Below are 24,895 nucleotides of genomic sequence, written 5' to 3'. Positions count from 1 at the left end.
TCTTGTCTGTCCATAGGACATTCTCCCAGAAGCTTTGTGGCTTTTCAACATGCAATTTGGCAAATTCCAGTCTGGCTTTTTATGATTTGTTTTCAACAATGGCGTCCTCCTTGGTCGTCTCCAATAAAGTCCACTTTGGCTCAAACAACGACGGATGGTGCGATCTGACACTGATGCACCTTGACCTTGGAGTTCACCTTTAATGTCTTTAGAGGTTGTTCGGGCTCCTTTGTTACCATTCGTATTATCCGTCTCTTCGATTTGTCATCAATTTTCCTGCTGCGGCCACGTCCAGGGAGGTTGGCTACAGTCCTATGGATTTTAAATTTTTGAATAACATGTGCAACACAGGAACATCAAGCTGCTTGGAGATGGTCTTATAGCCTTTACCTTTAACATACTTGTCCATAATTTTCTTTCTAATCTCCTGAGACAACTCTCTCCTTTGCTCCCTCTGGTCCATGTTTAGTGTGGTACACACCATGTCACCAAACAGTACAGTGATTACTTGTAACCCTATAAATAGGTCGACTGACTGACTACAAGTTTGTAGATACCTGTGATGCTAATTAGAGGACACACCTTGATTGAACATGTCCCTCTGGTCACATTATTTTCTGTCTTTTCTAGGGGTACCATCATTTTTGTCCAGGCCTGTTTCATGAGTTTATTTTTTAAAAATAATTCTGTTGAACCACGGTTCAAAAGCAATGTCTGATTTTCATTGCTTAATTTTCATAGAATTTTATTTATTATTACTTTTGTCAGATTCAAGTTATTTCTGTGACCATTGTTGCATTTTCTTTCATTAATTGAGGGGTACCAACAATTTTGTGTAAACAACAGTGGACTGAGTACACAGCCTTGAGGCGATCCAGTGTTCAGCGTGATGGAGTTGGACATGTCCTTTCTTTCGGTCAGAAAGTCCAGGACCCAGAGACATGTGGTGGTATCCAGGCCAAGTTGGAGGAGTTTCTGTATTAGTCTCTGGGGGATGATAGTATTAAACGCTGAGCTGAAATCAACGTACAGGATTCTGGCATAGGTGTCCTTATTTTCCAGGTGGGTGATGACTGACTGCAAGGTGGTGGATATTGCATCCTCTGTGGAGCGGTTGGGACGGTAAGCGAACTGAAGCAGGTCAAGTGATGCAGGAAGGCTGACTGTGATGTGTGGTTTGACGAGTTGTTCAAAACACTTCATCACAATCTTGTCAGTGCAATGGGGTGATAGTCATTCAGACAGGCTACAGCTGATTTCTTTGCCATTGGAACTATGGTGGATATTTTAAAGCATCTGGGGACAATGGCCTGACTGAGGGAGATGTTGAAAATGTCAGTCAGCAAATCTGCCAGCTCATCAGTGAAGACTCTGAGCACATGTCTCGAGATGTTGTCCGGTCCTGTCACTTTTCGGAGGTTGACGCTGGCGACGCTCCTCCGTGTGTCTGCTGTGTTGATGGTGAAAGCTGGCCTGAGAGATGAAGGAGAAGGATCAGCCCTCTCTGATTGTAGGGTTCGATGCTTCAAAGCGTGCAAAGAAGTTGTTGAGCCTCTCTGGAAGAGAAGCATCATCGTCATCGACCCCCTGCCTGGTCTTGTAGTCCGTCAGTGCCTGGACTCCCTGCCACATCTATCTGGTGTTTCCTGTGTCACAGAGGTGTTCCTGGATTTTCTCTGCATAGGTGCGTTTCGCAGCCTTGATCCCTTTTGAGAGCTCAGATCTGGTTGAGTAAAGAGCAGTTCTGTCTCCCACCCCAAGCCTCCTCCGAAAAAGTTGGGCAAATCGTGTCCCAGGACATGAAACAAAAGATTAAGTTTTGTGACTATTTTGTGAATTGCCATGAGACTGGGTTGGCTTTTCTCTCAACTAACATTACTTGGGAGGGCAGACTTTAAACTGATGTGGTTAAAATCCCCTGCAACCACTATAAAGCTGTCTGGGTGTTTAGTTAAAAGTTCACTGATGGCGTCGTGTAGCCCCCCTAGTGCCTTGTTAGCATTAGTGCTTGGAGCTATGTAAACAATGGTAGAATGGCCGGCATTTCACAATAAGAAACTCTGCCAACTGAGAGCAGTGTTAACGTGGCATTTACACACCAGTCTTTGTAAATATAGATGCACAGCTCCCCGCCTTGGCTTTTACCAGAGCTATCTGCCTGTCTGTCCGCCCTGAATAATGTTGTCCCCTCCAGCTGTATGGCCATCTGGGATATTGTCATGGAGCCATATGTCTGTTAAAGCAAACACACAGCAGTCCCTCCACTTTCTGCGGGTTTCTCTCAGCAAACGTGGCTCATCCAGCTTGTTGTTGAGGGAGCGGACATTGGAGAGTAGGAGCAACGGTCCTGCTGGTCTGGAGGGGTTAATTTTTACCTAGCATGGATCCCGGCTCTCTTCCTCCTCCTTTGTTTACGTTTGTACCATCTGCACTTCCTTCTCTCTTTGGTAACTGCCGGTGTAGTCTCCGATAGGACTCTGCGTTGGTGTAGCATGGCCAAATCACAACCGATCGGCACAATTTTAGCGCCGTTTATTGTCCTGATGTTCAGCAAAGTCTCTCTGCTGTAAGTTTTGCAGAATGAATGTCTGCGGATAGCCAAGACACTCAAAACATTCACTCTTACTCTCTCCTGAAGGGGCCGCTGCGTCCATGCGCGCCGCCATCACCATAGCATCATACCATACCATCACCAAAACTTTTGACATTTCACTGACAAAACAAAGCATTGACTAATCAATGAGGTGTTTAGTTACAGCCCTCCTCTTGAGCTGAGTTTATTCCTTGCCTTCAGAATGTGTCCTAAAACTTCTCCACTTTGTTGAAATGAGTGAAATTTTACCATGTGGTTGTGATGAAATCCCATCCATTACTGTAGTGTAGCTCTGCTGGTGGAGCCCTTCTTCACTATTTGAGTTCATCAGAGTGGATTCAGACAGGAATGAGTGGCTGGAAAAGTCCTGGGAAAAGTACTGTGATAACTCTGTCTCTGAACTCAGGGAGCCCTGCTTAAAAATAAACAAAATGCACCAAAGATCACAAGTGAAAGAAAGATTACAACTATAATCACACACTTTTTAAAGTACAATTTTAGCAAGCAAAAATAAATAGTTGAACTCAAAATACACTACTAAGCAGAAAAAAATTCATACAGCTCACGGCTATCAGATAAAACAGTGTATTTCTATCAGGCTTGCTTTGTGTTAATGACCAGCAGCATTTGATCAAGAAAGAAGAAGACTGTAAAGATGTCAATATGGATGAAAAAATGCAGATGTTTGATAAAAGTTTATTGTCTTTGATTTCAAATAGATATGGTGTGAACAGCAGGTGAACACACTGTCTGTCCTATACATCAGAAGCCATCGACTGCTGAGAGAGTACCAGGCAACCAGTTAAAAAGAACAGACCCCAGCTACGTGTCTGTAAAACTAAGAAGGAAAACATAAATATTGAATGAATACTTACTCTACTGGCAGGCTCAAGGAACCTCTTCATGGTCCAGCTGAGAGCATGGGAGCTGTCTCCTTGTCTTTCCCTCGCTGTTGCGTGGGAGCTCTTACAAGACAAACCTACAGGGTACAACCATGGCAGGTAAACCCAGAGGAGACAGACAACCAGAGCATAAGAAAACTTTTCTTGGGCAGCTGAGAACTCAACCAGTCGTTAATAGAACTATTGTTTTACAACATCTGCAAAATGACCTGAGTTTACAGGAGTTAACCTGTGAATGTTTCTCTGATATTGGTGTTGTGTCCCCCATGATGTTCACTGTTTCACATTAATAACAAAAACACAACAATCAAAAACACTAACAAACACGACAACAACACAGATTGCATTATGCATTACAAATAAGCTGCAGTGCATCAACTGAATCAGTCCTAAAAAATAAAACAAAATATGAAGAGTTTATTCAGTCTGCCCTGTGTAATTGAATCCTGTTTGCTGGCAAAAGCTGATATTCTCCAGATAAAATATGAGAGAGTTTGGACATAACATCACCTGCCAGAGGAGGCATTGTTTTTGTGTATTCAGCTTGACAAATTGATGCAGTCTTTAAAGAGTATGTATGCATGTAGCAGCTTTCAGCTGAACAAAGTGACAACTACTGGCCCATGCACCAATTCCATACTGCACAACATTTTCAGATCCTGTTATTGTTTTCCATTTTATATAATGGAAAACAATAACCGGATCTGAAAATGACTGCAGTGCACGAGTAAACAAAATAATAATAACAGATGTTTTTATTTTATTTTTTTTAAAAAGAAAAATGAAGTAAAACTTAATGTAGTTAAAGAGCAAACCTTGGGAAAGAGATGAATGTCTGTTCCTGCACATTTTGTCTCTGTGTGTGGATCGAGTTATAATGTGATCCATCTCCTGTTCTGATACCTGAGACAAGACAAAGAAACACACAAGTTTTATTGTATTACTGAACCTGTGAATGTTGGAGCAGCACCACTATTGCCACGACCACAAATAAAAACAGTGAGGAAGGTATGTTATGTAAATATTGAATTAGAAAAAGGAACTTGTAAATAGTCAAATTACACAAAGTCTTTTTCCTTCATAATTATTGTAATGCATAGTTTAGTTTTTTGTCAAGTATTGCCAAACAAAGTGCAGTAGTAGAAATGATACACTATCCCCATTTTGTAGGATTTGCTGGTTTGGGATACGTTGTAAGTAGGAACCAGATGGAGAAAATAATTTTCACCACGTCTTCTAGGCCTGACAGTATAATCAGGTACCATTAGACATAGCCAGAATTTGAACAAAGTATTTCATGTGATGAAGACTAGAGATACGCTGATCATCAGCCTGGCTCTGATGCAGCCGGCTTTCTCTGTAATCACTTATGGCAATGACAGCAATGTCCCGCATACAGCTCTTTCTGATTGGTTACATAGAGCAGCCATTCTCAACCTTGGGGTCCCGACCCCAACTGGGGTTGCGAGATTATTTCTGGGGGTCGCCAAATCATTTTGGAAAATTATAAATGCGCAGCTATAGAAAGCGTTCACAGACAGTCTGAAATCGCAGAACTTGACTGTTTTATATTGCTGCTTTGTGACGTACTTTGTAACTTGATTTTGACTTTACTCTATAAATAAATAATATTATTGTTGCAATTGCGATTATGAGATGCTTTCTTAGAAGTCCAAAGGTAGCTTGTTCCCAAAAGCAGTCAGACTTCTCCAGGCCTCGCTTTATCTAGTCTAATAAGTGTTTAAGTATTGATTAAAAATACTCTGTCAATGTCAGACATGAAACTCAGTGTCATCTTCAGTAAGTGAAAAGCAGCTCAGCTGGGTTTAGGCCAGATGACATGTAAATGCATTCCATTTATTTGCCTTTCTTAAGCTCTTGGATTTCATTTGCAGAATGCTTTGGGTCATCATACATCTGTACTTTGAACCTCTTTTCCATTAGTTTTTCAGCATTAGTTTTTCTTGGTTTCATTTGTCCAAGAATGTTCCTCCAGAACTGGACTGGCTTTTTTTATAATGCTTTCTGACCAAGTCTAATCAGTTATTGAGCGTTACCAGTGTTTTGCATCGTGGGGAAAACCCATTGCACTTACACTCACGAAGGCATCTCTTGATTTTAGACCTTGACAGTGATATGCCAACCTCCTTGGGAGTGTTCTTGACTTGGCTAGATGTAGTGAAAGGTTGTTCTTCACCATGGAAAGAATTCTGCAATCATCCAATTTATTGCTTTTTTATGCCCTTGTAGGCATTTTTATGTTGCTGAGCTCAACAACGTATTCCTGCTTTTAAAAATTTACCAAATGATTGCTTTGGACTTTTTGGCCCGTGTATTGACAATTCCTCTGAACAGCTACCAAATGCAAATTCAACACTTCTCTTTAGGTTGTCATGAAATCAACTGGATATAAAACTTATTATCAGTCAACTGTCCAATTAATTAAAAGTAGAGAAGTGAAGACATTACTGTAATTCCTAAAAGCTGAAGCCGGAAAAAAATAAATAAAAAGCAAAATCAGCCTTCCAAAGCTTCTGCAGCTCTGTCCAGTGCCCATCCCACCAGAGGGGTACAGACATATGTATGCACTTTATTTGCACAAAAATTCAACTGCCACTCTCCTGAGGTACAGTCCTTTGCTTTTCCCATTGTACCATTACAGCCTATTTCCACTACAAGCTTCGTTGCTGTTTGTCATCTCTCAGCTGATCTGGGCAAAACGCCCTGGGACTGTGCAGAGTTAAGGCAGTTTTATTGATTACAGGATTGCTACATAGTATGAGATAAATACTGAACATCTTAAAAGACAACCAGTCTTTAAAAACAGACTTACCTTAGGGTTAGGATGCCGGCTTATGATGAGACTGACTGGCCCTGGGCCACATTCACTGAGGATGGCATAGGCCTCACTGAGAGCAGCATGACGAAGACTGACTGAGTCTACTTCCAATATCTGATCTCCTCGACTACACAGAAAGGCACAGGTGGCAGCACAACATTGTCAAAGCAGTCTCAGCATTGATGAGCATGGATGTCAAAATTGTCTGTCCACTAAGTTAGTCATGAATACACTTTCCAGTAAACGAAATATCACCTTGTTCATCTTTGTGTCAGTGTAACTTCATATTAACTTTTGTCCACCAGTTTGCAATTCAGAATGACTCTAAACATTTTACCTGAGCCTTCCATCCATCTTGGCCACAGATCCCAAGGCCAAACTATGGATGTAGATGCCAGGAGCAGAGTTCTCCAGTGTCAGACAGCAAACTCCAATTCCCAGACCAACAGCCGGCTCTAAAACAATCAACAATCAAAATCAGAATGCTCCTAAAGGGGAAGTTAGCCATAATTGTAGAAACAACGTAAGACCTCCCTCTAAAGTATGACAGCTGGCACAACTATGCTCTGTCATTCATGAGGTGAAATTTTTCTACCACTAAAAAGCAGATAAGGACACTCTACATGAAAGTACGAAAACAAACTGTCCTTGTCCCCCCCACACACTTATCAAGACAGTTTTCATTAAAACACACCACAAAATAGACAACAGGACACTTCCACACAGGAAGTGAATATAAAATCAAGAAATGGTATCTGAATGTCTCTCTGGGTTCTCCATCAAGTTTGCCAACCTTTATTAAGTGTGACCTCCATGATGATGCAGTCTTTTGGACCTGGACCAGGGCCCCTGCGGCCTTCAGCCTCTTCAAACCCCGATAGAGCAGATGTACCCCCACTGGTGTGGGAGTTAGGCGAGCTGGAGCGGCTGAGGAGGGTGGGGGTGGGACATGGTGTCAAGCTGGGGCTGCGCAGACGAGTTCGAATTGTCAGGGTCACCACACCCTTTTTCAGTTGCTGTTTGATAGAATAGAATAGAATAGAATAGAATAGAATAGAATAGAATAGAATAGAATGCTTTTATTGTCACTATACACATGTACAATGAGATTATGAGCAGCTCCTTCAGTGCAACATAGAATAAAGAACAAAATAAAGAGCAAAAAATAAAATAGAAGAGATTTCAATATAAAATAAAATAAGTTATATATACAGCATAAGTTATACATACAGTATAAATTTTAGAAAAATATTGCAAAGCATGGTCAGTGGTGATATTGCACATTTAAATACAGTTCACAGTTGGTGGTTGTGAGGTACACGGGGGGGGGGAGTTCAGGGTGGTGATGGCTTTTGGGAAGAAGCTGTTCTTGAGTCTGTTTGTTTTGGTTCTGATGCACCTGTAGCGCCTCCCTGAGGGCAGCAGGTCCAACATGACAGAACCAGGGTGGGAGTTGTCCTTGATGATATTTTTTTGCTCTACTGAGGCAGCGGGAGGTGTAGATGTCCATCAGGGAGGGGAGAGGGCAGCCGATGATCTTCTGGGCTGCCTTTACAACTCTCTGAAGCCTCTCCCTGTCTGCCATGGTGCAGCTGCCGTACCACACTGTGATACAGTAGGTCAGTAGGCTCTCAATGGACGAGCCATAGAAGGTCAGCAGCAGGGTGGGGTCAGTTTGTGCTTCTTGAGGACCCTCAGGAGGTGAAGCCGCTGCTGCGCCTTCTTGATTATTGCCGTGGTGTTGTCTGTCCAGGAGATGTCAGAGGAGATGAGGACGCCAAGGAACCGGAAGGTGTAGACCCTCTCCACACACTCACCGTTGATGTAGAGGGGGGCTAGATCAGTGCTGAGCCTCCTGAAGTTGACAATGATCTCCTTGGTTTTCAGAGTCAGGTTGTTTTCTGAACACCAGGCTGCCAACTTCAGGACCTCCTCTCTGTAGGCTGTCTCATCTCCCCCTGAGATGAGTCCGACCACTGTGGTGTCGTCAGCGAATTTCACGATGAGATTGCTGCTGTGGGCCGGACGGCAGTCGTAGGTGTAGAGACAGTACAGGAGGGGGCTCAGCACGCAGCCCTGTGGGGAGCCGGTGCTCAGCGTCCAGGTGGAGGAGAGGTGGGGGCCGAGTCTCACAGTCTGGGGCCGGTCGGTGAGGAAGTCATTTATCCAGGCACATGTGAGAGGGGGGAGGCCGAGAGTGTCCAGTTTGCTGATGAGAATGTTCGGGATGATTGTATTGAATGTCGAGCTGTAATCCACAAAGAGCATGCGGACGTAGCTCTGCTGCTGCTCCAGGTGGGACAGCGCAGAGTGGAGAGCTACGGCGATGGCGTCCTCAGTGGATCTGTTTGCACGATATGCAAACTGGTAGGGGTCCAGGTCCGGCGGGAGATAGTCTTTGATGTGCTGGAGGACCAGTCTCTCAAAGCACTTCATGATTACCGGAGTGAGGGCCACAGGACGATAATCATTTAGGCTGGTGATGGGAGACTTCTTCGGTACCGGGATGATTGTGGCGGATTTCAGACAGGGCGGGATAACTGCTTGGGCCAGGGAGAGGTTGAAGATTCTGGTGAAGATGAGGGTGAGCTGGTGGGCACACGCTCTGAGCACCTTACCCGGAACTCCATCTGAGCCGGCAGCCTTCTTGGGGTTCACTGTTCGGAGTCTGACTTCATGCTCACTAACAGTGAGTGTGGTGGTACAGGAACTGGGTGGGGGTGGGGGCAGGGCAGAGGCTGGTGAGTGTTGCTGTTGTGATGTTTCAAAGCGAGCAAAGAAGCAGTTCAGCTCCTCTGCCAGCGGCACACTCAGGTCTCCTGTTGTTGTGGCACAGCCTCTGTAGTTTGTGATGTCGTGTATGTCCTGCCACACCGCCCGTGTGTTGTTGCTGGACAGATGGGACTCTATCTTCTTCTTATGTTCCGCCTTGGCTTTTTTCACTCCTCTTTTCAGATCAGCTCGAGCAGTCCTATAAAGGGCTCTGTCCCCTGACCTGAAGGCAGCATCTCGGGCTCTGAGGAGTGTGCGGATCTGGCTGGTCAACCAGGATTTCTGGTTTGGAAAAACCCGAATGTTTTTGTCCACAGTCACATTACCTATATAGGACTTGATGTAGTCCAGTACCGTTCCTGTGAACGTTTCCAGTTCCTGGTGTTCAAATAGGTCCCAGTCTGTCTCAGTGAAGCAGTCCTGTAGTTTGGAGAGTGCGTTATCAGGCCAGGTTGTAACAGTCTTTGTGGTGGGCCTGGCACTACGTCTGAGGGGGGTGTAGGCTGGGGAGAGCAGGACGGAAAGGTGGTCTGACTGGCCGAGGTGGGGGAGGGGTATGGCTCGGTATCCGTGCTTAATGTTGGAATAAACATGATCCAAAGTGTTCTCTCCCCTAGTAGAACACTTTACATGTTGATAAAATTTCGGGCGTAGTCTTCAGGTTGGCCTTACTAAAGTCTCCTGCAATTATGTGGACCCCATCCGGGTGGGCCCGCTGATGTGCGTTAAAGGTGTTCAGCAGGAGGGAGAGCGCTGTTTTTACATTGGCATGGGGTGACGATCACTACTGTTCACTCTCTCGGTAGAAAAAAAGGCCAACATCTCACAGACATGTCTCGAGGTCAGGAGAACAGTGTGTGTCTATCACAGTCCCGTTGTTGCACCAGTTGTTATGCATGTAAATACAGAGCCCCCCTCCTCTGCTCAAAAAGGTATATCAGGTTCAATGTTAAGCAGGCAGAGGTGAAAATAGTTTTAGCTTGTAGTTTTAGTCTGAACTTCAGACAAATTCAAAAAACAAACTATTTTTTTCCAAAGGAACAAAAAATGCCCTTTTAACACATCTTTGTTCTATTCTCAGAAAATGTGATCAAGTCAGTTAGCATAAAAAAAACCCTTTGATAGATTCGTTGAAGATGTTCTGTCTGAAGGAAAAACACACCTTGTCACAAACATTAGTTAAATTTAGAACTGTTTTAACATTCTTGACGGATTTAGACAAAACCCATTGTCTACCTTGAAGGTCTGGATAGCCTGTTGGTGTGTGAGTCCTTGCAGAGACTCTCCGTTTACCTCCAGAATCTCATCTCCTACACAGGAAAGCATACAATCAGACTGAGAAAGGCATCTAGCGTAAAACGTGTGAATATAAACCAGTGTCAATGCTATTCATTTTACTTTTTTGTACACGCTATCAATTCCATAACACAGACTGGAAAGGAATGGTTACCTTCTTTCAGTCGTCCATCAGCAGCTGCAGCTCCGTGAGGGAAAATCGTTTTGACAAAAATCCCCATTTGACCACGTGCTGAGTCTTGCCCACCAACGATACTGAATCCCAAACCCTGCAAAAGTTACATCTCAGTAAATGTCAGAAATGACTAGCAAAGACACAGTTGTCAAATGTTTACTGACTGTTAGGATTATTGTTTTTTACACTTTGAAGGAACACAAGAGAGGAGGGATATCAAAGAGGTCCAGATTTAAGAACTCACGTTTCATGTTGCCTTGCTGAAATGTTAGCGCTTACAGTTTAATCACACTGTGACTATGTGTGTCACGGCCTGAGTTTGCATGTCCTGAGAATCAAATTAAGCTATTCCATATCCTTCGGTCTACTGGTGCCACCTAGTGACATCAAGTGAAAGTACAGTTTTACTCCTGAGTTAAAGTTTCCATGTGGTGAAAATCAGTTTTATTGGATGTTGTATGATTCATAAACAGAAGCTGTAAAACAAAAGCAGTTAAGATATGAAAATGCTTGCTATTGGCCAGGTTCGGGTTAACCTGTGTGGACTGGGCTTTAGTCTTACACTTATTCTCATCTATGTCAGATGCCATGCAGTCAAATATGATGCCAATCACTAAACAGAGCCAATGCAGAGTCTTCTTCTACAATGAGGTGGGGACAGAAGCAGCTCAGCGGTATTTAAAGCTACAGACAGTGAAACAGCCAATTTAGATCAGGGCTAAAACCAGGGCTTACATGGGTCTAGCAAAATTAACAATTTATGCAGTATTTTTAAGCTGAAAATTGAAAGGCACATGCAGTATGGGTTCTCTCTGGGTTCTCCAGTGTCCTCACACAGTCCCACAGCATGCTGAGGTTAATTGGTGATTCTAAATTGTCCGTAGGTGTGAATGTGAGTGTGCTTGGTTGTCTGTCTCTAAGTGTAGCCCTGTGATAGACTGGTTACCTGTCCAGGTATCCCCTGCCTTCTCCCTAAGTCAGCTGGGATAGGCTCCAGCCCCCCACGACCCTAGTGAGGATTAAGCGGTGTATAGATGATGGATGAATGGATATTAAGGCCGTGAAATTTTCAGAAATTTGGGGAAAAAAAACAAAAAAACAAGGTCCCGATATGGGGTCTTTTAGTTTCACTTTTGTTTTGGCAGTACAGCACATGGTCGGTGCTACTACATTTTCTTTATTCTGTGGAAGGACACTTCCTTTTGGACAATGGAGCCATGTGAGGGCCATATCTTTTACAGTCAAGTTATGAAGTGTCTCAGTTTACTCCATTACAGCTCAACCTCCTTAGTCTAAAAGAACTTGTGGGCATGTTGATGTTTTTTCTAGCGAGATAAACTGCTTCAAACATGAGGAGCTAGATCAGCATAATGTCAAATTGAACACATGAAACACCATTCTTAGCATTCTGCTACATGATGTATAATACAAATTCAGCTTAGTCTCTGGTCAAGCCTTTAGAATATATAACACCACTCTGCTACAACTAAGGAAAGGCGATCAAAAACAGACAAGAAGTCTGGACAGTCCAGCTGAATAATCAGCGTGACTGGTCCAGGAGGCTGGGAGAGGATTAAAGTTTTTGGCTGTGTGATGTGTTGGAAATTGTAATTTAGTGTAGGGAATCTTATTTAAGTTAGCGGTTTCTGTGACAAGTTCAGTTGACCTCCAGCCCAGCTTGGTTTGCTGTGGGTAGTGTACAATAAATTTATGAGTAGACTGAAGGTCATCGACTCTGTTTCATTTTTACCTTTTTACACTATTTCTCCAACGTGTTCTAATTGTTTGGTGTTACAGTGAGTGCAGTAGTCAGATTAGAGATTCACAACAAATGTTTAGTGCTGCTTTTTCTTATTATGACAGCCAGATAAATGGTGACACTATACTACTTTGGCCAACACTGCCTGTGTAAAATCACAGGAAAAGGGTCACACTATTTTTTTTCACTTTGTGTATCTTTAATCCTATCTTCACCAAATTAAAGGCATCAACCTCTGCCTCACAGTTATCTGTACAGTCTCTGTAGATGCACAGGTGAACAGTCCCTATAATCTTCTGATGATGCCTTAGTTTAAACTAATATTATAAACTTACTGCAATGCTGTGGCTGTTGTACCATACTATTCTGCATTTTAAGTATAGAATTATGCCACCAGGGTATTCTGCTAGTCAAAGAGTGAATATTAACATAATGCACATAATCACAACAGTATGAATCTTTTTTGACAGACGTATAATGGTCGAGTTCCATTGTTACTACTGGTAAGAAAAGCCTTTCACCAGTAGGTAATTAAAGAGAAAACACAAAAGAAAGAAACATTTATAAATCATGTCAGAATACATTAAAACCAGACAGACACATCTGTTTAGTAATTGTGAGATTACATACACATACTCTTTGAACTTTATTCATGCATACATGTGAAAGAAGTGCACTCACCTTGCCCTGGCCTTTCATCAGCACTATACTGGAGATAATGGATGGCTGCGCCAGTCGCCATGGAGACTCCACTTGAATGGTGCTCAGGGAGCGTGCTGATTTCTTAATAATCTGATATTCCTAGAAGGAAGATAAATATGAAAAAAAAAAAGATCTTCAATCAAATTTTTAAAATCTTTTCCATCTTCAAACAGTCTCTCTCTTTCTTCATTAAGTCCTTGTTTATTCCAATGCACACTTGCTTTATCTCACAAGTGAGGGTGACAACTCTGCTTTTCACCTGTAGTGCCGCCCATCAAGGTTTGATGCTGCAGCTGTAACTTGACAGCTCGATTTTGGTTTATAGAGTTTTTTTTGTTGTGTGTCACCCACGCTCCCAGTCCAAGTCTGTGATTCTGAATATTAGCCTGTAACATCTGATTTGATTTCCTTTTCCTGTTTACCCACTAATTAAAACAACAATTTGTGCAGATGGCCTTGTTATTGTTGTCAGGACAGCTTGTCAGAATGAGTGACCAGCATTTGATCTGATCTTACTGTATGTGTTCGTGTGTGTGTGTGTGTGTACACACCACACATGTTCCATGTGTATTTGTTCATGTAGTTTATATTTAGTGCACTAATGTTTGAGATGCTCCAACAATTCTGTGTGCATGCACGTTGTGTGTGATTTTTTTGAACATGAAACACACACACACACACACACACACACACACACACATACACACGGACACGAACCTACACTAGCTTATTTATTATGATATCTGTTCAACAAGCTGTTTAATTCCTTGTTGAAAAAGACAATACTCTATCTACGAGGTGAGTCAGAAAGACTCCAGGACTGGTGTCACAAAAGACATATTTCAAATCCAAACTACAAACTACAAGTTTTCCCCTTCCAAGTAATCCCCTTGGAGTCTAACACACTTTCCCAGCCTTCTCTGCCACGCCACCAAGCACTTCTGGAAGGATTCTTCCAGGCTCCTCTGCAGCTCCGTCGTCACAGCCATCTTCATGTCGTCCACGTCTTCAAAACGGGTCCCCTTGATGACCCCTGGAGCTTGGGGAAGAGGAATAAATCCCACGGAGCCAGGTGGGGTGAGTAGGGAGGTTGCTCCAGCACAACGATGTTCTTCTCAGCCAGGAACTGTTGGATGCTCAGGGCAGGCGCGTTGTCATGGTGAAGCAGCCACGACATGTCCTGCATGCAACTCTCGCCTCTTCTCGCCACAGGCTCTCTTTCTAGATGAGCTGGTTGATCGTCTGAGGGGGAACTCTCCTAGTTTGGAGTTTGGGTTTGAAATATATCTTTTGTGATACCAGTCCTGGAACTTTTCTGACACACCTTGTATATTTGTGAAAGGTTCCTCCTGAACACATTCTCCATAGTGTCAAGGTAAGAACATTGAAGCCAAACTTATCTGTAATTATTTAAATAAAAAAAAACAAAAAAAAACAAAACATGGTCCTATGTATACTCTGTATGTACATCGTCACTTGCATAAAGAAGAAGGTGGGGCACTCACTTACCTGTCTCATTCCAGCAGCATCGAGCTGTTGAGGTAAGGAGTGTTTACGACGGCCAGGTAGAGGCTTCTCCAACACATCACAGCCACTCACACCATTCTCCACAAACAGCTCGTCATCCTCACCCACTGACTCCAGACGATTACTCCCCCCTGGGCCGCAAAAATGGGTCATTTTATTCTTCTGCATAAAAAACTGGAAGTATAAATTCCAATACACAATGTGCTAGACACTGAATTACCATACAATTGAAAATGCACTGTATATAGATTACACTGCAAAATTTATGATGTAAGGAACAGATGTAATGCTTCCACTCTTACAATCATTTTGGTTTAAATGAACAACCTGCTTCTATTGATCACCAACCTTGGGATCGGCTGCACAGCTTCGTAGGTGTGGGGCTGCAGCAGGATCCTCTGGGTGCCTCTCCCTGACTCTGCACTTCTAGTCTCTCCAGGTTAGTCAACTATAAGGATACACACAGATTTAATTTTTTTACATTCTACTTCCAATAGCATGAACCTATCTCAGACCATGCTCCACCATCATCACAGGTACACACTGATCTGTATGGACCTTGGTGTGTGGGCTCTTTATTGTTGGAGTCCAGGTGTGTGATTAGGATACATCCTGACACCTCCAGATGGAGACTGTAGGGATATGTTCAAGTGGGAGGCCAGAGCAGACACAGAGCACTCAGGAGGGATCATACGTCCCATCTGATCCAAATCCTTCACGAGGATCCAACATTAGCAACTAGGTAGAAAGATGTGCAGCCTGCCAACTTTGTCTAAATAAGTAACCACTTTTGACTTGGTCGATAATTCTGCTTTGTGACACAGGTTGTTGCTATAGGTAGGAGCAGGATTCATTTATAAACAGATGCTACATAAGATCTATGTATACCAGGTAGGTGTTGTGTAGACTCGTGCTGCTGTTGGAGGTTTGGAGGGAGTGCAGGGTAGCTGTTTGAGACAGGGAAGAAGAGGAACTGCAGGTGCTGACGAGGTCTGGCAGACTGGTGGATGGGAAGCGGTCGAAACCCACATCTGACTCCTCCTGCAAAAACAGAAAAAAATAAATAAAAAAGTGTACTGGTGTGTCATTTTTCTCTATGTGCATCTCATTTGCTTCTAACTTAACTTAACTACATTGTCTCCTGAGGGAAATTTGCTCTGGAGGCAGGCAAGAAGCACAAAAACACAATCACAGTCGATCACTCCCGGACACCACACCAAAATGGACAGCACACAACAGCAGAGAAAACAAATGCAAAACAACAGTCATCCTCCAAAATTTAAGTTCAGTACAGCAATGGCTTGTGTTATGAAGGAATTTTTTCATCCTGTTGGATCGAGCCTTTGGTAGTCCAAATCTCCCGCCAGAGGGTAGGAGCTCAAACTCAGCATGGAGGGGATGATTGGGGCACTGAATGATATCCCGAGCCTTAGAGTTGTACCCTCTTGTAAAAGATTGTAGGTAGATCAGGTAGTATAACACCAATGATTTTACTGGCAACTTTAACAATGTGTCCTAACCTTTTTCTTTTTTTTTTTTTTTTTTGTAATCACTGATGGACTTTGGGGATTTAACTTTAGCCACAGGCACAACTGTTGATCTTTTCCATAGTACAAGTGCTGCTCTAGGGAGCTCTTGAATATATGGTGGAAAATAAATGGATTGAGTTTAGCTTTTTTAATTTCTGCTCGAAGCAGCCTTTTTGCCTCTCTGTACTCCTCATTACTGCGATTTTTAAATAAATCATGTTTGCTCTTTATCATTTCCTTCAGAGACTTGTTTGTCCATGGCTTGTTGTTTGGATAGACTTTCATCTGTCGTGTAGGAATAAAGGATTCCTCACAGAAAGTTATAGAATTACACACAATAGAGGTTAGTTCATTTATGTCCATGTCACTTGAAAAACTCTGGGGTCCATATTGGACATTCCCAACAGGAACACCTTAGAACAGAACAGAATACTTTAGCTGCATAATTATCATTATCTGAAACTTTTGCTGTCCTTTTCTCAGCTCAAATTTCTTCCCACAGTATAGAAAAAAGTAAATGTTTATGCAGTTTGCAGCACAGTGTAGCTGGAGAAACTGCAACAGAGTCTAGAATAAGTGTTTTCCCTTTTTTTAAAAAGTGATGAGTTGTGAAGTGTTTGTCAATAGAGAGTCTATTTCTGCTTGACTGCTGTTCCACCTACAGATTTTAGAGCCATCTTTGGTGCTGATGTTCACTATAAAGTCTGACATTCCATGTGGCCTTTCATTTTCCTGTATTCTTTTTTCAGTTTTGTTTACAAAGTTGGACAATGGCTTCATCAGTTGGAAAGTATGCATCTAACCAGTGCTGGTCTTGTCTGCACCACAGACACATGTCTGGTTTGGAACTGAGAATAAAAACAACCTTTCTAAAAATGGGATAAAGTCAGGAGGTCACTCTGCTTCCTTTATATTTTCACTGAGGGCATCAATTGTTGCATTTAGCACTACAGTCATGTAACATGCAACAATGTTTTTTTTGATTGATAATATTCTCCAGAAGGTTGCCGGTTCGCATCCCGGTGGGGGCACCGGAATCTTTCTGTGTGGAGTTTGCATGTTCTCCCCATGCAGCGTGGGTTCTCTCCAGGTTCTCCGGCTTCCTCCCACAGAGTCCAAAAAACATGTTGAGGTTAATTGGTGATTCTAAAATGTCCGTAGGTGTGAATGTGAGTGTGCTTAGTTGTCTGTCTCTAAGTGTAGCCCTGCGATGGACTGGTGACCTGTCCAGGGTGTCCCCTGCCTTTGCCCTAAGTCGGCTGGGAGCCGCCCCCCGTGTGTGTGTCTTTATGGCACCTAAATTAGTCCTGCTCCTACCTATATCAGCACTTCTATGTCTGTACTTACCCTGCTGGCCACCACCAGTTGGACGAGACCGGTGGTTGAGCGGAAGACAGTGACAGCCTCCTGATGAGTGAGACCCACCAGAGAGTGACCATTAATCATCAGCAACTCATCACCAGCATGAAGTCGGCCATCCCTAAAACACACACACAGACACACATGCATTTAGGACCTAATTACACGTTACATACGCACAGACAACTACAGCTGAACCATTTCAGATTCTGAGCTGTCACTTATCGTATCAGGACTAGTCGTAGCATTCAGAAAGAATTTTAAAAAGACAATGTCTTGAAATTTTTAACCTGAGATGGGATTAGGAATAAAATATACAATGTGTGATACATATTTCAGATGCGTTGCTGTTACATGTGTTTAAGTGAAAACTAATTAAAATATATCAATATTGTAATTTGGTAACACATTCTGAGATATCTGTTATACAAAAAAGAGAAACTAACAGAAAAGACGGAAAATTGATTTTTTTAAAAAGAGAAGAGAGAAAAATAGCCCAGACCTTTTAATTAATACTAAGCTCATTTTTCTATATTGGCATAAATCAAGGTAGTTTATACAGAAAATGTGAGAGTCAGGATATTTAAAAGACGACGGCATTTGAACAGCTGCTTTTGTCACTTATAAACAAGGACACTAAATCATATGCTGTTCAGCACGTTGGGGCTGTCTTCTTAGGATTGTGTGTACTCAAAACTCTAATAGTACTGGTGCTTAACACATTTTTGGTAAATAAACCTATGAAAAAAAGCATATGAAAATTAACAACTGTACAGCAAACTTCTAATCAACTGATAATTCATCAGATGCACATATTATGACACTGTAGAATATACTCTCATGCACTGTAAAGATTCACTGGGGTGTGCAGACAGCGCTAATGGATTACGGCCTAAACCTACAAAAATGCATGAAGCAAGCACATGTTTCCTAATTGCAGGGGAGTAACAGTACCTGTGAATGGCACCCCCCTCCTCTACATGAGCTATAATGATGCCATGAGGAGAGCGCTTGGAACCACGTCCCCCTGTTATCTGGATGCCGAGGCCCTCCTGACCCTTCACCATATGCATCTTCCAGATGTGGCAGCCCTCTCTAGGCTATGAAATAGAGAAAACACACACACAACACACACATAAAACAATATATCACACAGAGTTGAGATTCAAACGTCTTTTGAAATGTGTCTTATTAAGCATATTGGGTTCGTTATTCCCCTCAGAAAGTAATTTACTGTCCAGAGTTAAATAGGTTTGTGGGCTCATTAACATAATACTCATCATCCACCTCAGTGATTGGATGGTTGTGTTGTATATCAAAACTTTGGTAACAAACCATAATAAACCCACATTCTTCATTTACTAATTTACTGATATGTGCCAACTCTTTACTTCTGTGACCACGTCGTTCACAGTCACTCAGTCAGCAGTTGAGCATATAAGCAGCCATTATCGACTACACAGCAAAAAAAATCACACATTTGACAAGCTGCATGTGTCAAAATGCAGGCTGGAGGAATTCTAAATGACTAAGCAGAATTTAAAGTGATGGATCAGAAGCAGCTATAGTCTTTTTCTCGTGTTTCCTGGCATGTAAGATCCTAGATGCTGGGACTTTCTGCCAGGTTATACTGGATATGTCCCAACATTCCCAGTATGGCTACCTGTTCTCATTTGATTAGCTTTGTCTGTCCGGTGGTTGTGCTTTAATTTGCAGTTTTTCTAGCAGGTGAATTGTTATCATATCACAGATCTGCTTTTAATACTCTTTGTATTGTTGGCATTAGATATTTCAGATGTGTTTGGTGTGTCAACAACAACCGGACCATACTAAATGCATCACATTTTAGTTACTGCATTTAAAAGATGGTTTTAAAAAGAAATGCCTATCAACTATTTGCAGTTCATTACGAATGTGAGCCACTGTCACTCCTACTCTTGTTCTTCTTCTGTCTTCATAATAGAACTCCCGCTCTAACCTTGCATGCACAACACTACTGACTATTCAGCACACAACAGCTCTTTTCTGCTCTCTGATGCTCTTTAATTCCAGGTATAAAATTAGGCTCAGAAAGCTTTAATGCCTTATTCTGCCAGGATCAGCTTCATTAGTTGAATTTCCCTTACTGAATTTCCCTTCTGGGATAAATAAAGTATTTTTTTCATTACCAATTTATCTAGAAGATAATAGAGTTAGCTGTATACAATGAGAAGGGAATATAAGAACACAATGTTAAATGCAACAGTGGAAACAGAAACGTGGAGAAAAAAAGAAAGTGCAAATGTTTTCAGACTGAAAAAAATGGAGGGAAAGAGACTTCTGATTCAAAACAAGCTCAGGTGTCAGACGATAGACAGACACATGGACCATAAACCCTGAAAACTTTTTTTATGCATAGACTGCATCCAGACCAAGACCACATCAAAAGATCAGAACGTGTGATAAAATAATGAACGGATGTTTTTAATACAAGAACTAAGAATATACACTCTAACAACTATAATCATTTACTGTTATGCTACGCTGTTTAAAGAATGTTTACATTGATATGGTTTTTAGACTCAACTGTAAATTGGTCTAATATTTTCAGTTCTGATCAGCTAAGAAACAATTTTCCATAGTGTAGTGTACAAGTGTTTCTGAGGTGACTTAACGACACCTCTGTGAACAGTGGGTGGCTGTGTCAGCCGCAAAGTTGAGGAAACAGACTGGATGTAAAAGGAGCATTTTCACTGATCATTTCAATTTTTGCATTTAGTTTTGTTATTTGTTATTAAAGATGGCAATGACCAAGTAAAGTCTGCTAGCTACACTGCATGATGAGTTCAGGTTCATTCCTGTCCATGTGTCTTCCTTCCTTCTGTTTCTTTCTCGTGCCCTGAAGCTGTCACTGCGTCTGACACATCACCGTACTGACCAAAGAACAGGGTTTTTCTTTTGCTGGGCTGAAGTCATCTGTCTCAATCTCTTGTCGTCAAAACAAATTCTACCTAGTATGACCTTTGCTTGAGTAAATACTTTGCAAGCCCTATATGTCAGCAGCATGTCTCACCTGGCCAGAAGATTCAATCCCCAAAGAATCCATTTTGCTCTCTAACAGCTGACTGTGACATCTTGAAGGCAGGGTGGCAGCACCTCGACCGTGTAGTCGCTGGGGAACAGTTCTCACCTGAGGAAAGGTGTTTGGACTTTCCTCTGCAGGTGTGTGTGTGGAGAGGATGCGACCTGAGTCATCTCCCGGAGAGCTGACTTCTGCATCAGTCGGAGGAGAGCAGCTGTAGCCATTGCAGGAGCTCCGAACTTCTGAGTCAGTACTGTCCCTGTTGTCTCGGTTAAAGGATGAACGTGATATGACACCAAACTTGCGTGTGCGTTTACAGTTTGCCAAGTTGTTGGAGGACTCAGAGGCTGCTGTGCCCTGTTGCTGGTCTTCACAACTGTCACTGCTGACAGCAGTACTGACACTTTCACTGATGTCACAGGGAGGGAGAGGAGCTTTTCGTTTGACTCGACGCAGCAGGATTAGGTAAATACAGCCTCCATTCCAGCACTGGTCAGCCAGGTAACTGTGAAAAGATTTAAACCACATTCATCAGAGAAAGTGAAATGGGAAAGTTAATGAATAAGAATATTGTGATTTAATGTTTAATTTAGCGTTTTAAGATAAGAAAAAAGTCTATTTGTACTTTTGGACTCATCTTTAACAAGTTGTGCCTGTACATGAGCGAATGGCTTTATTTTCTTCACTGAAAACAGTAGTTCATAATAGTTCAGATGTAGACTACGCATCATTAGTCTCATGGCCCTTGTGATATGAAAAAAGCACAAGCTCTCTGAATCTTTTAAAATCATGAACTTTTTACATAAATCATCTTGAGTATATTTTAGTTTTCAGTCTGACTAAAATGAAAGCCAGAATCTAGCTGCCGGGGATCACCATTCATGATCACTTGCCAACTGACCTATTTACCCTGCAACAGCCAGGCCAGCATTTTAAGGGAGGTGGAGAATGCATGCACCATAGAGCCACAGCAGCCACATTACTGGGAAATAAGCCATTCTGAAATATACCTTAATTATCCTTTAATTCACAGGAATATGAGGGTTGGGGTTGAAGTTGATGCAACCTTCAATGTGGTAAGCAATGTATTCATCACTCTGTGACTCTCAAACTGACCTACCTTAACACAAATAAAAACACAAACAACATGTTACCATAAGCTTTCTAAGAACCACAAGACAGAAGGGCAAACCACGCATACTGGGAAAGGTGACATTACTGTATTTTAAAAACATTTAAACAATTTAGGCTTATCTGTAGCTTTAAATGTGGCAACAGCACAAAACCACACAAGTCCGACAGACCTGGATATCATGTTTAAGCACTGAGGAGTTATAGCAGCTCTCTAAATGATCTCCAGTCCTCTACACACTGGATATCCAGCTTGGACCAGGTCCACAGAGCTGCTTGTCACACAGACCCTATACTGGTTAAGCTGGGGGTACTAAGGAGGAAGAGAACAAAAACTTAATTTATTTAATGGAACCACACTCAAAAACCTGTCACTCTGCCCAGAAAAAAAATTCTTGAGAGCTGTGCAAGGTAGGTTTATAAAAACAACAGGGAGACACATGTTTTTTTGTCAGCATCCTATTTAGGATGATGACAGTTGCTGTTCCTTTACAAGTACAGTCGACTACAACAAACTAATTTTAACAAGAATTCACAGAGACCATATTCATGGACCTGCATGAAACCACTGCACTACCCGGCCTGCTTCAGTGTGAGGGGCTGTCAGACTTGTCATATGTCTCTTTGAGCTAGACCATTAAATTAAATCTTTACTGGCCGTATCCGAAACAGATCTGCGGGAAACCTGTCACAGCCAATATATATTTTCCAAAGAAAGAGATGCAGTCAAAAATAGACCTGAGGTTTGTTTGACCTGGTTTAGTATTTCACAGGCCAGCAATCTCAAGTGAGCTCAAAAGGGTAACAAACCAAGGAAACGAAATAATTGCAACAATTATGATGAACTTATTTAGAAGAAGTATCAGCCATTTTCTGTTTCTGCCTTCCTAAATATTTGCTGGTGGTCCTCATGTTACGTATTAATATACCACTGTAATTTAAAAATGGTGACAAAAGCTATTACAAGGTGACATGTTAAATGACAGTTAGAAAATAAGAGCCTGTGCCAAGACTTCCAGTTTAAATATCTCTGGTTATATCCACACACTGTTTTATTGAAAAGACAATGCTGGATTTACAGGCTTGTTGCTTTGATATAAAGTCCAGCAAGTAAGAAAGTATTTCATTTAATGCATCAGGCTATTTTTTCCCAATATTCTTGCATTGTGCTTACAGTATACAAGGTCATTATTGCAATCATTGTTTCCTTCCACATGGTAGTTATTGAAATCATCTTACCTGGCTCCACTAACGTCTACTCCCACCATAAGCTGCCCGTTCAGTGACAGCAGTTCATCTCTGAGTTTGATCCCCCCGCAGCGAGCTGCTGGGCTCCTCTTCCTCACCTCTGTCACCCAGATGCAGCCCACATCCATGATGGGGCCCATGTCCCTTCTCCTCCTTGGGCCTCCCTTTTTCCTTCTGTCAGGATCCCCAAAAATAGGGATGTTCCCAAAGCTGAGGCCAAACTCTGTGGTATCTCCTTCATCTTTATTAAGGGAAACAGCATGAACTTCAACGTCTAATCCCTCTCTACAGAAGGACGGACTGTCTGATGGAGCTGTGTCACCCTCCATGAAGTTGAACTTAATGTACTCCACCAACTTCTGAATGGCAGCAAGACACAGGGACATGTCCTCAATGTGAACACTGCTAGCAGTGCTGCTGCTGCAAACACTGTCCCCTTCCTCATTCTGGTAAGAGTCCTGATCCACACGCTGGAGGAAGACAAAGACTTACAAATTAGTAGATGAAAAGGTCCTTTAATTGGGTAAAAATTCACATATTACGTCTCGAAACTCCAGGCTGTTCCTGGGTGTTTTTTGTTCCTGTCAGTTTTTTTGTCAGAGTTTACTCACAGTGGGCACATTTTCCCCTGCAATATTAAGTCCTGCACATCTATGGAAATTGCACAACCATCACTGGAAGTACGAAGTAAGGCGAATTAGAAAATGTCTTCAGTGCAATAAAACAAAGCTATAATGCAATAAATCATTCTGATTTTTTGGCAAGTTTTTACATGAGAAATATCCCAATTTAAAGTTAACAGTGCAACACATGTTGGTATGCTGTGGCTCAGGTGATCCTTTTTGTTTACACTGCCTCTGGTTCTGATTACAGCTGTCATTTTGGCAGTTTTTTAAAGACAGCATGCTCTTCAAACCCACTTGGGGGTTTGGGGGCTCAGAGGGTTAATACCACTTCTAAAACCAGCAAGTTGTTAAAGGAGGCTACATCCGTCTGTCACACGGTTGCCACAGACAGACAATTGTACAGACATGCCCATCCACAGGTAACTTTTAGAATGGTTACCAGGTAACTAAGTTTTTTTTCAGATTAACAACTATCAGTGTGGAAAAAGAATAGTTTCAGATTCATGAGCTTGCTACATACATATAAATGTAACAGTACAGACTGATAAGGTAATCATGTCTTAGAGGGCGAGACACTGCCTATTGGTGGTGAGGAGAAAGAGGTACAAAACACATTTCAATTTAACGATGCAACAAGATGAAATTACAGGTTGTTCCAAAAACACAGGTTTCATTACATAAATAAAATAATTTTCATTTATCAAGTAATAATGGCAACATATGTCATACTAACAAGAAAAATATAATGTCGTAATGTGAAAAGAATCTGAAGAATGTAAAATTAGACAAGTTTGGAGGATGTGGTTGGAAGGTAATGAAGTGAGTTAAGTACCTTATAAGTAAAACCGTCTTTATTCAGGTTGTCATCCTGCAATGATCCTTTGATCTGAGCTCCATGCCAGTCCTCCAGCAGTGAGAGGATGCTGAAGGCGTTGTCCTGAGTGATAGGCATCCTGGCATCTTGGGGCTGTTGAGCATCCCTTACCAGCAGCCACTCACAAGCTTCCAACACTTAGTATAGGTAGAGGAACTGGCAGGGGCTGACTTCCACAAATCCATCCGTGAAAGAGGTGGGCTGCTGAGAAACTGTACAAGCTCCTAAGAGATGTCCAGATGAACCAGGGTGGAAAATATCGGATTACTGGCGGGATGTGTCTGCTGTAGCGTCTTTGGCATCAGACCTTCACCTAAACAGAACACAGTAAGATGTTGCATTGTAATTGATGATGAAAAGGCACATAGTACCAATAAAAACAATAAAAAAAAATGTTTTCATTTATTCTAAACCTTCCTTTTTTATTAATTTATTTAGCTTCAATTAAAAAAAAAAAAAAAAAAGTCTGCATTCAAAGCCTTTTATATACATTATACCAGTG

General features: G+C 42.0%; 1 protein-coding gene across 1 annotated transcript in view; it reads right to left on the bottom strand.

Annotated features, from left to right (window-relative positions):
* Nucleotides 1-24,377, bottom strand: part of pdzd2 (PDZ domain containing 2) — a 56,091-nt gene extending 31,714 nt beyond the window's left edge. Inside the window, exons 1-17 of the mRNA XM_008283519.1 lie at nt 24,352-24,377; nt 22,885-23,363; nt 20,506-21,019; nt 18,408-18,553; nt 17,442-17,574; nt 15,454-15,606; nt 14,914-15,013; nt 14,548-14,696; nt 13,018-13,137; nt 10,557-10,671; nt 10,343-10,416; nt 7,128-7,350; nt 6,672-6,789; nt 6,329-6,461; nt 4,311-4,398; nt 3,469-3,572; nt 2,843-3,005 (exon numbers count right to left, since the gene is read on the bottom strand). Coding sequence (XP_008281741.1) covers nt 2,843-3,005; nt 3,469-3,572; nt 4,311-4,398; nt 6,329-6,461; nt 6,672-6,789; nt 7,128-7,350; nt 10,343-10,416; nt 10,557-10,671; nt 13,018-13,137; nt 14,548-14,696; nt 14,914-15,013; nt 15,454-15,606; nt 17,442-17,574; nt 18,408-18,553; nt 20,506-21,019; nt 22,885-23,279 — 2,728 coding nt within the window. The 5' untranslated portion in view covers nt 23,280-23,363; nt 24,352-24,377. The remainder of the gene's footprint in view (nt 1-2,842; nt 3,006-3,468; nt 3,573-4,310; nt 4,399-6,328; nt 6,462-6,671; nt 6,790-7,127; nt 7,351-10,342; nt 10,417-10,556; nt 10,672-13,017; nt 13,138-14,547; nt 14,697-14,913; nt 15,014-15,453; nt 15,607-17,441; nt 17,575-18,407; nt 18,554-20,505; nt 21,020-22,884; nt 23,364-24,351) is intronic.
* Nucleotides 24,378-24,895: the final 518 nt, after the last annotated feature.

The sequence above is a fragment of the Stegastes partitus genome, unplaced genomic scaffold (genome assembly GCF_000690725.1).
Source record: "Stegastes partitus isolate 25-593 unplaced genomic scaffold, Stegastes_partitus-1.0.2 Scaffold316, whole genome shotgun sequence".
Lineage (NCBI taxonomy): Eukaryota > Metazoa > Chordata > Actinopteri > Pomacentridae > Stegastes > Stegastes partitus.
Note: the sequence above shows the minus strand (reverse complement) of the source record. Positions and strands in the feature narration are given on the sequence as shown.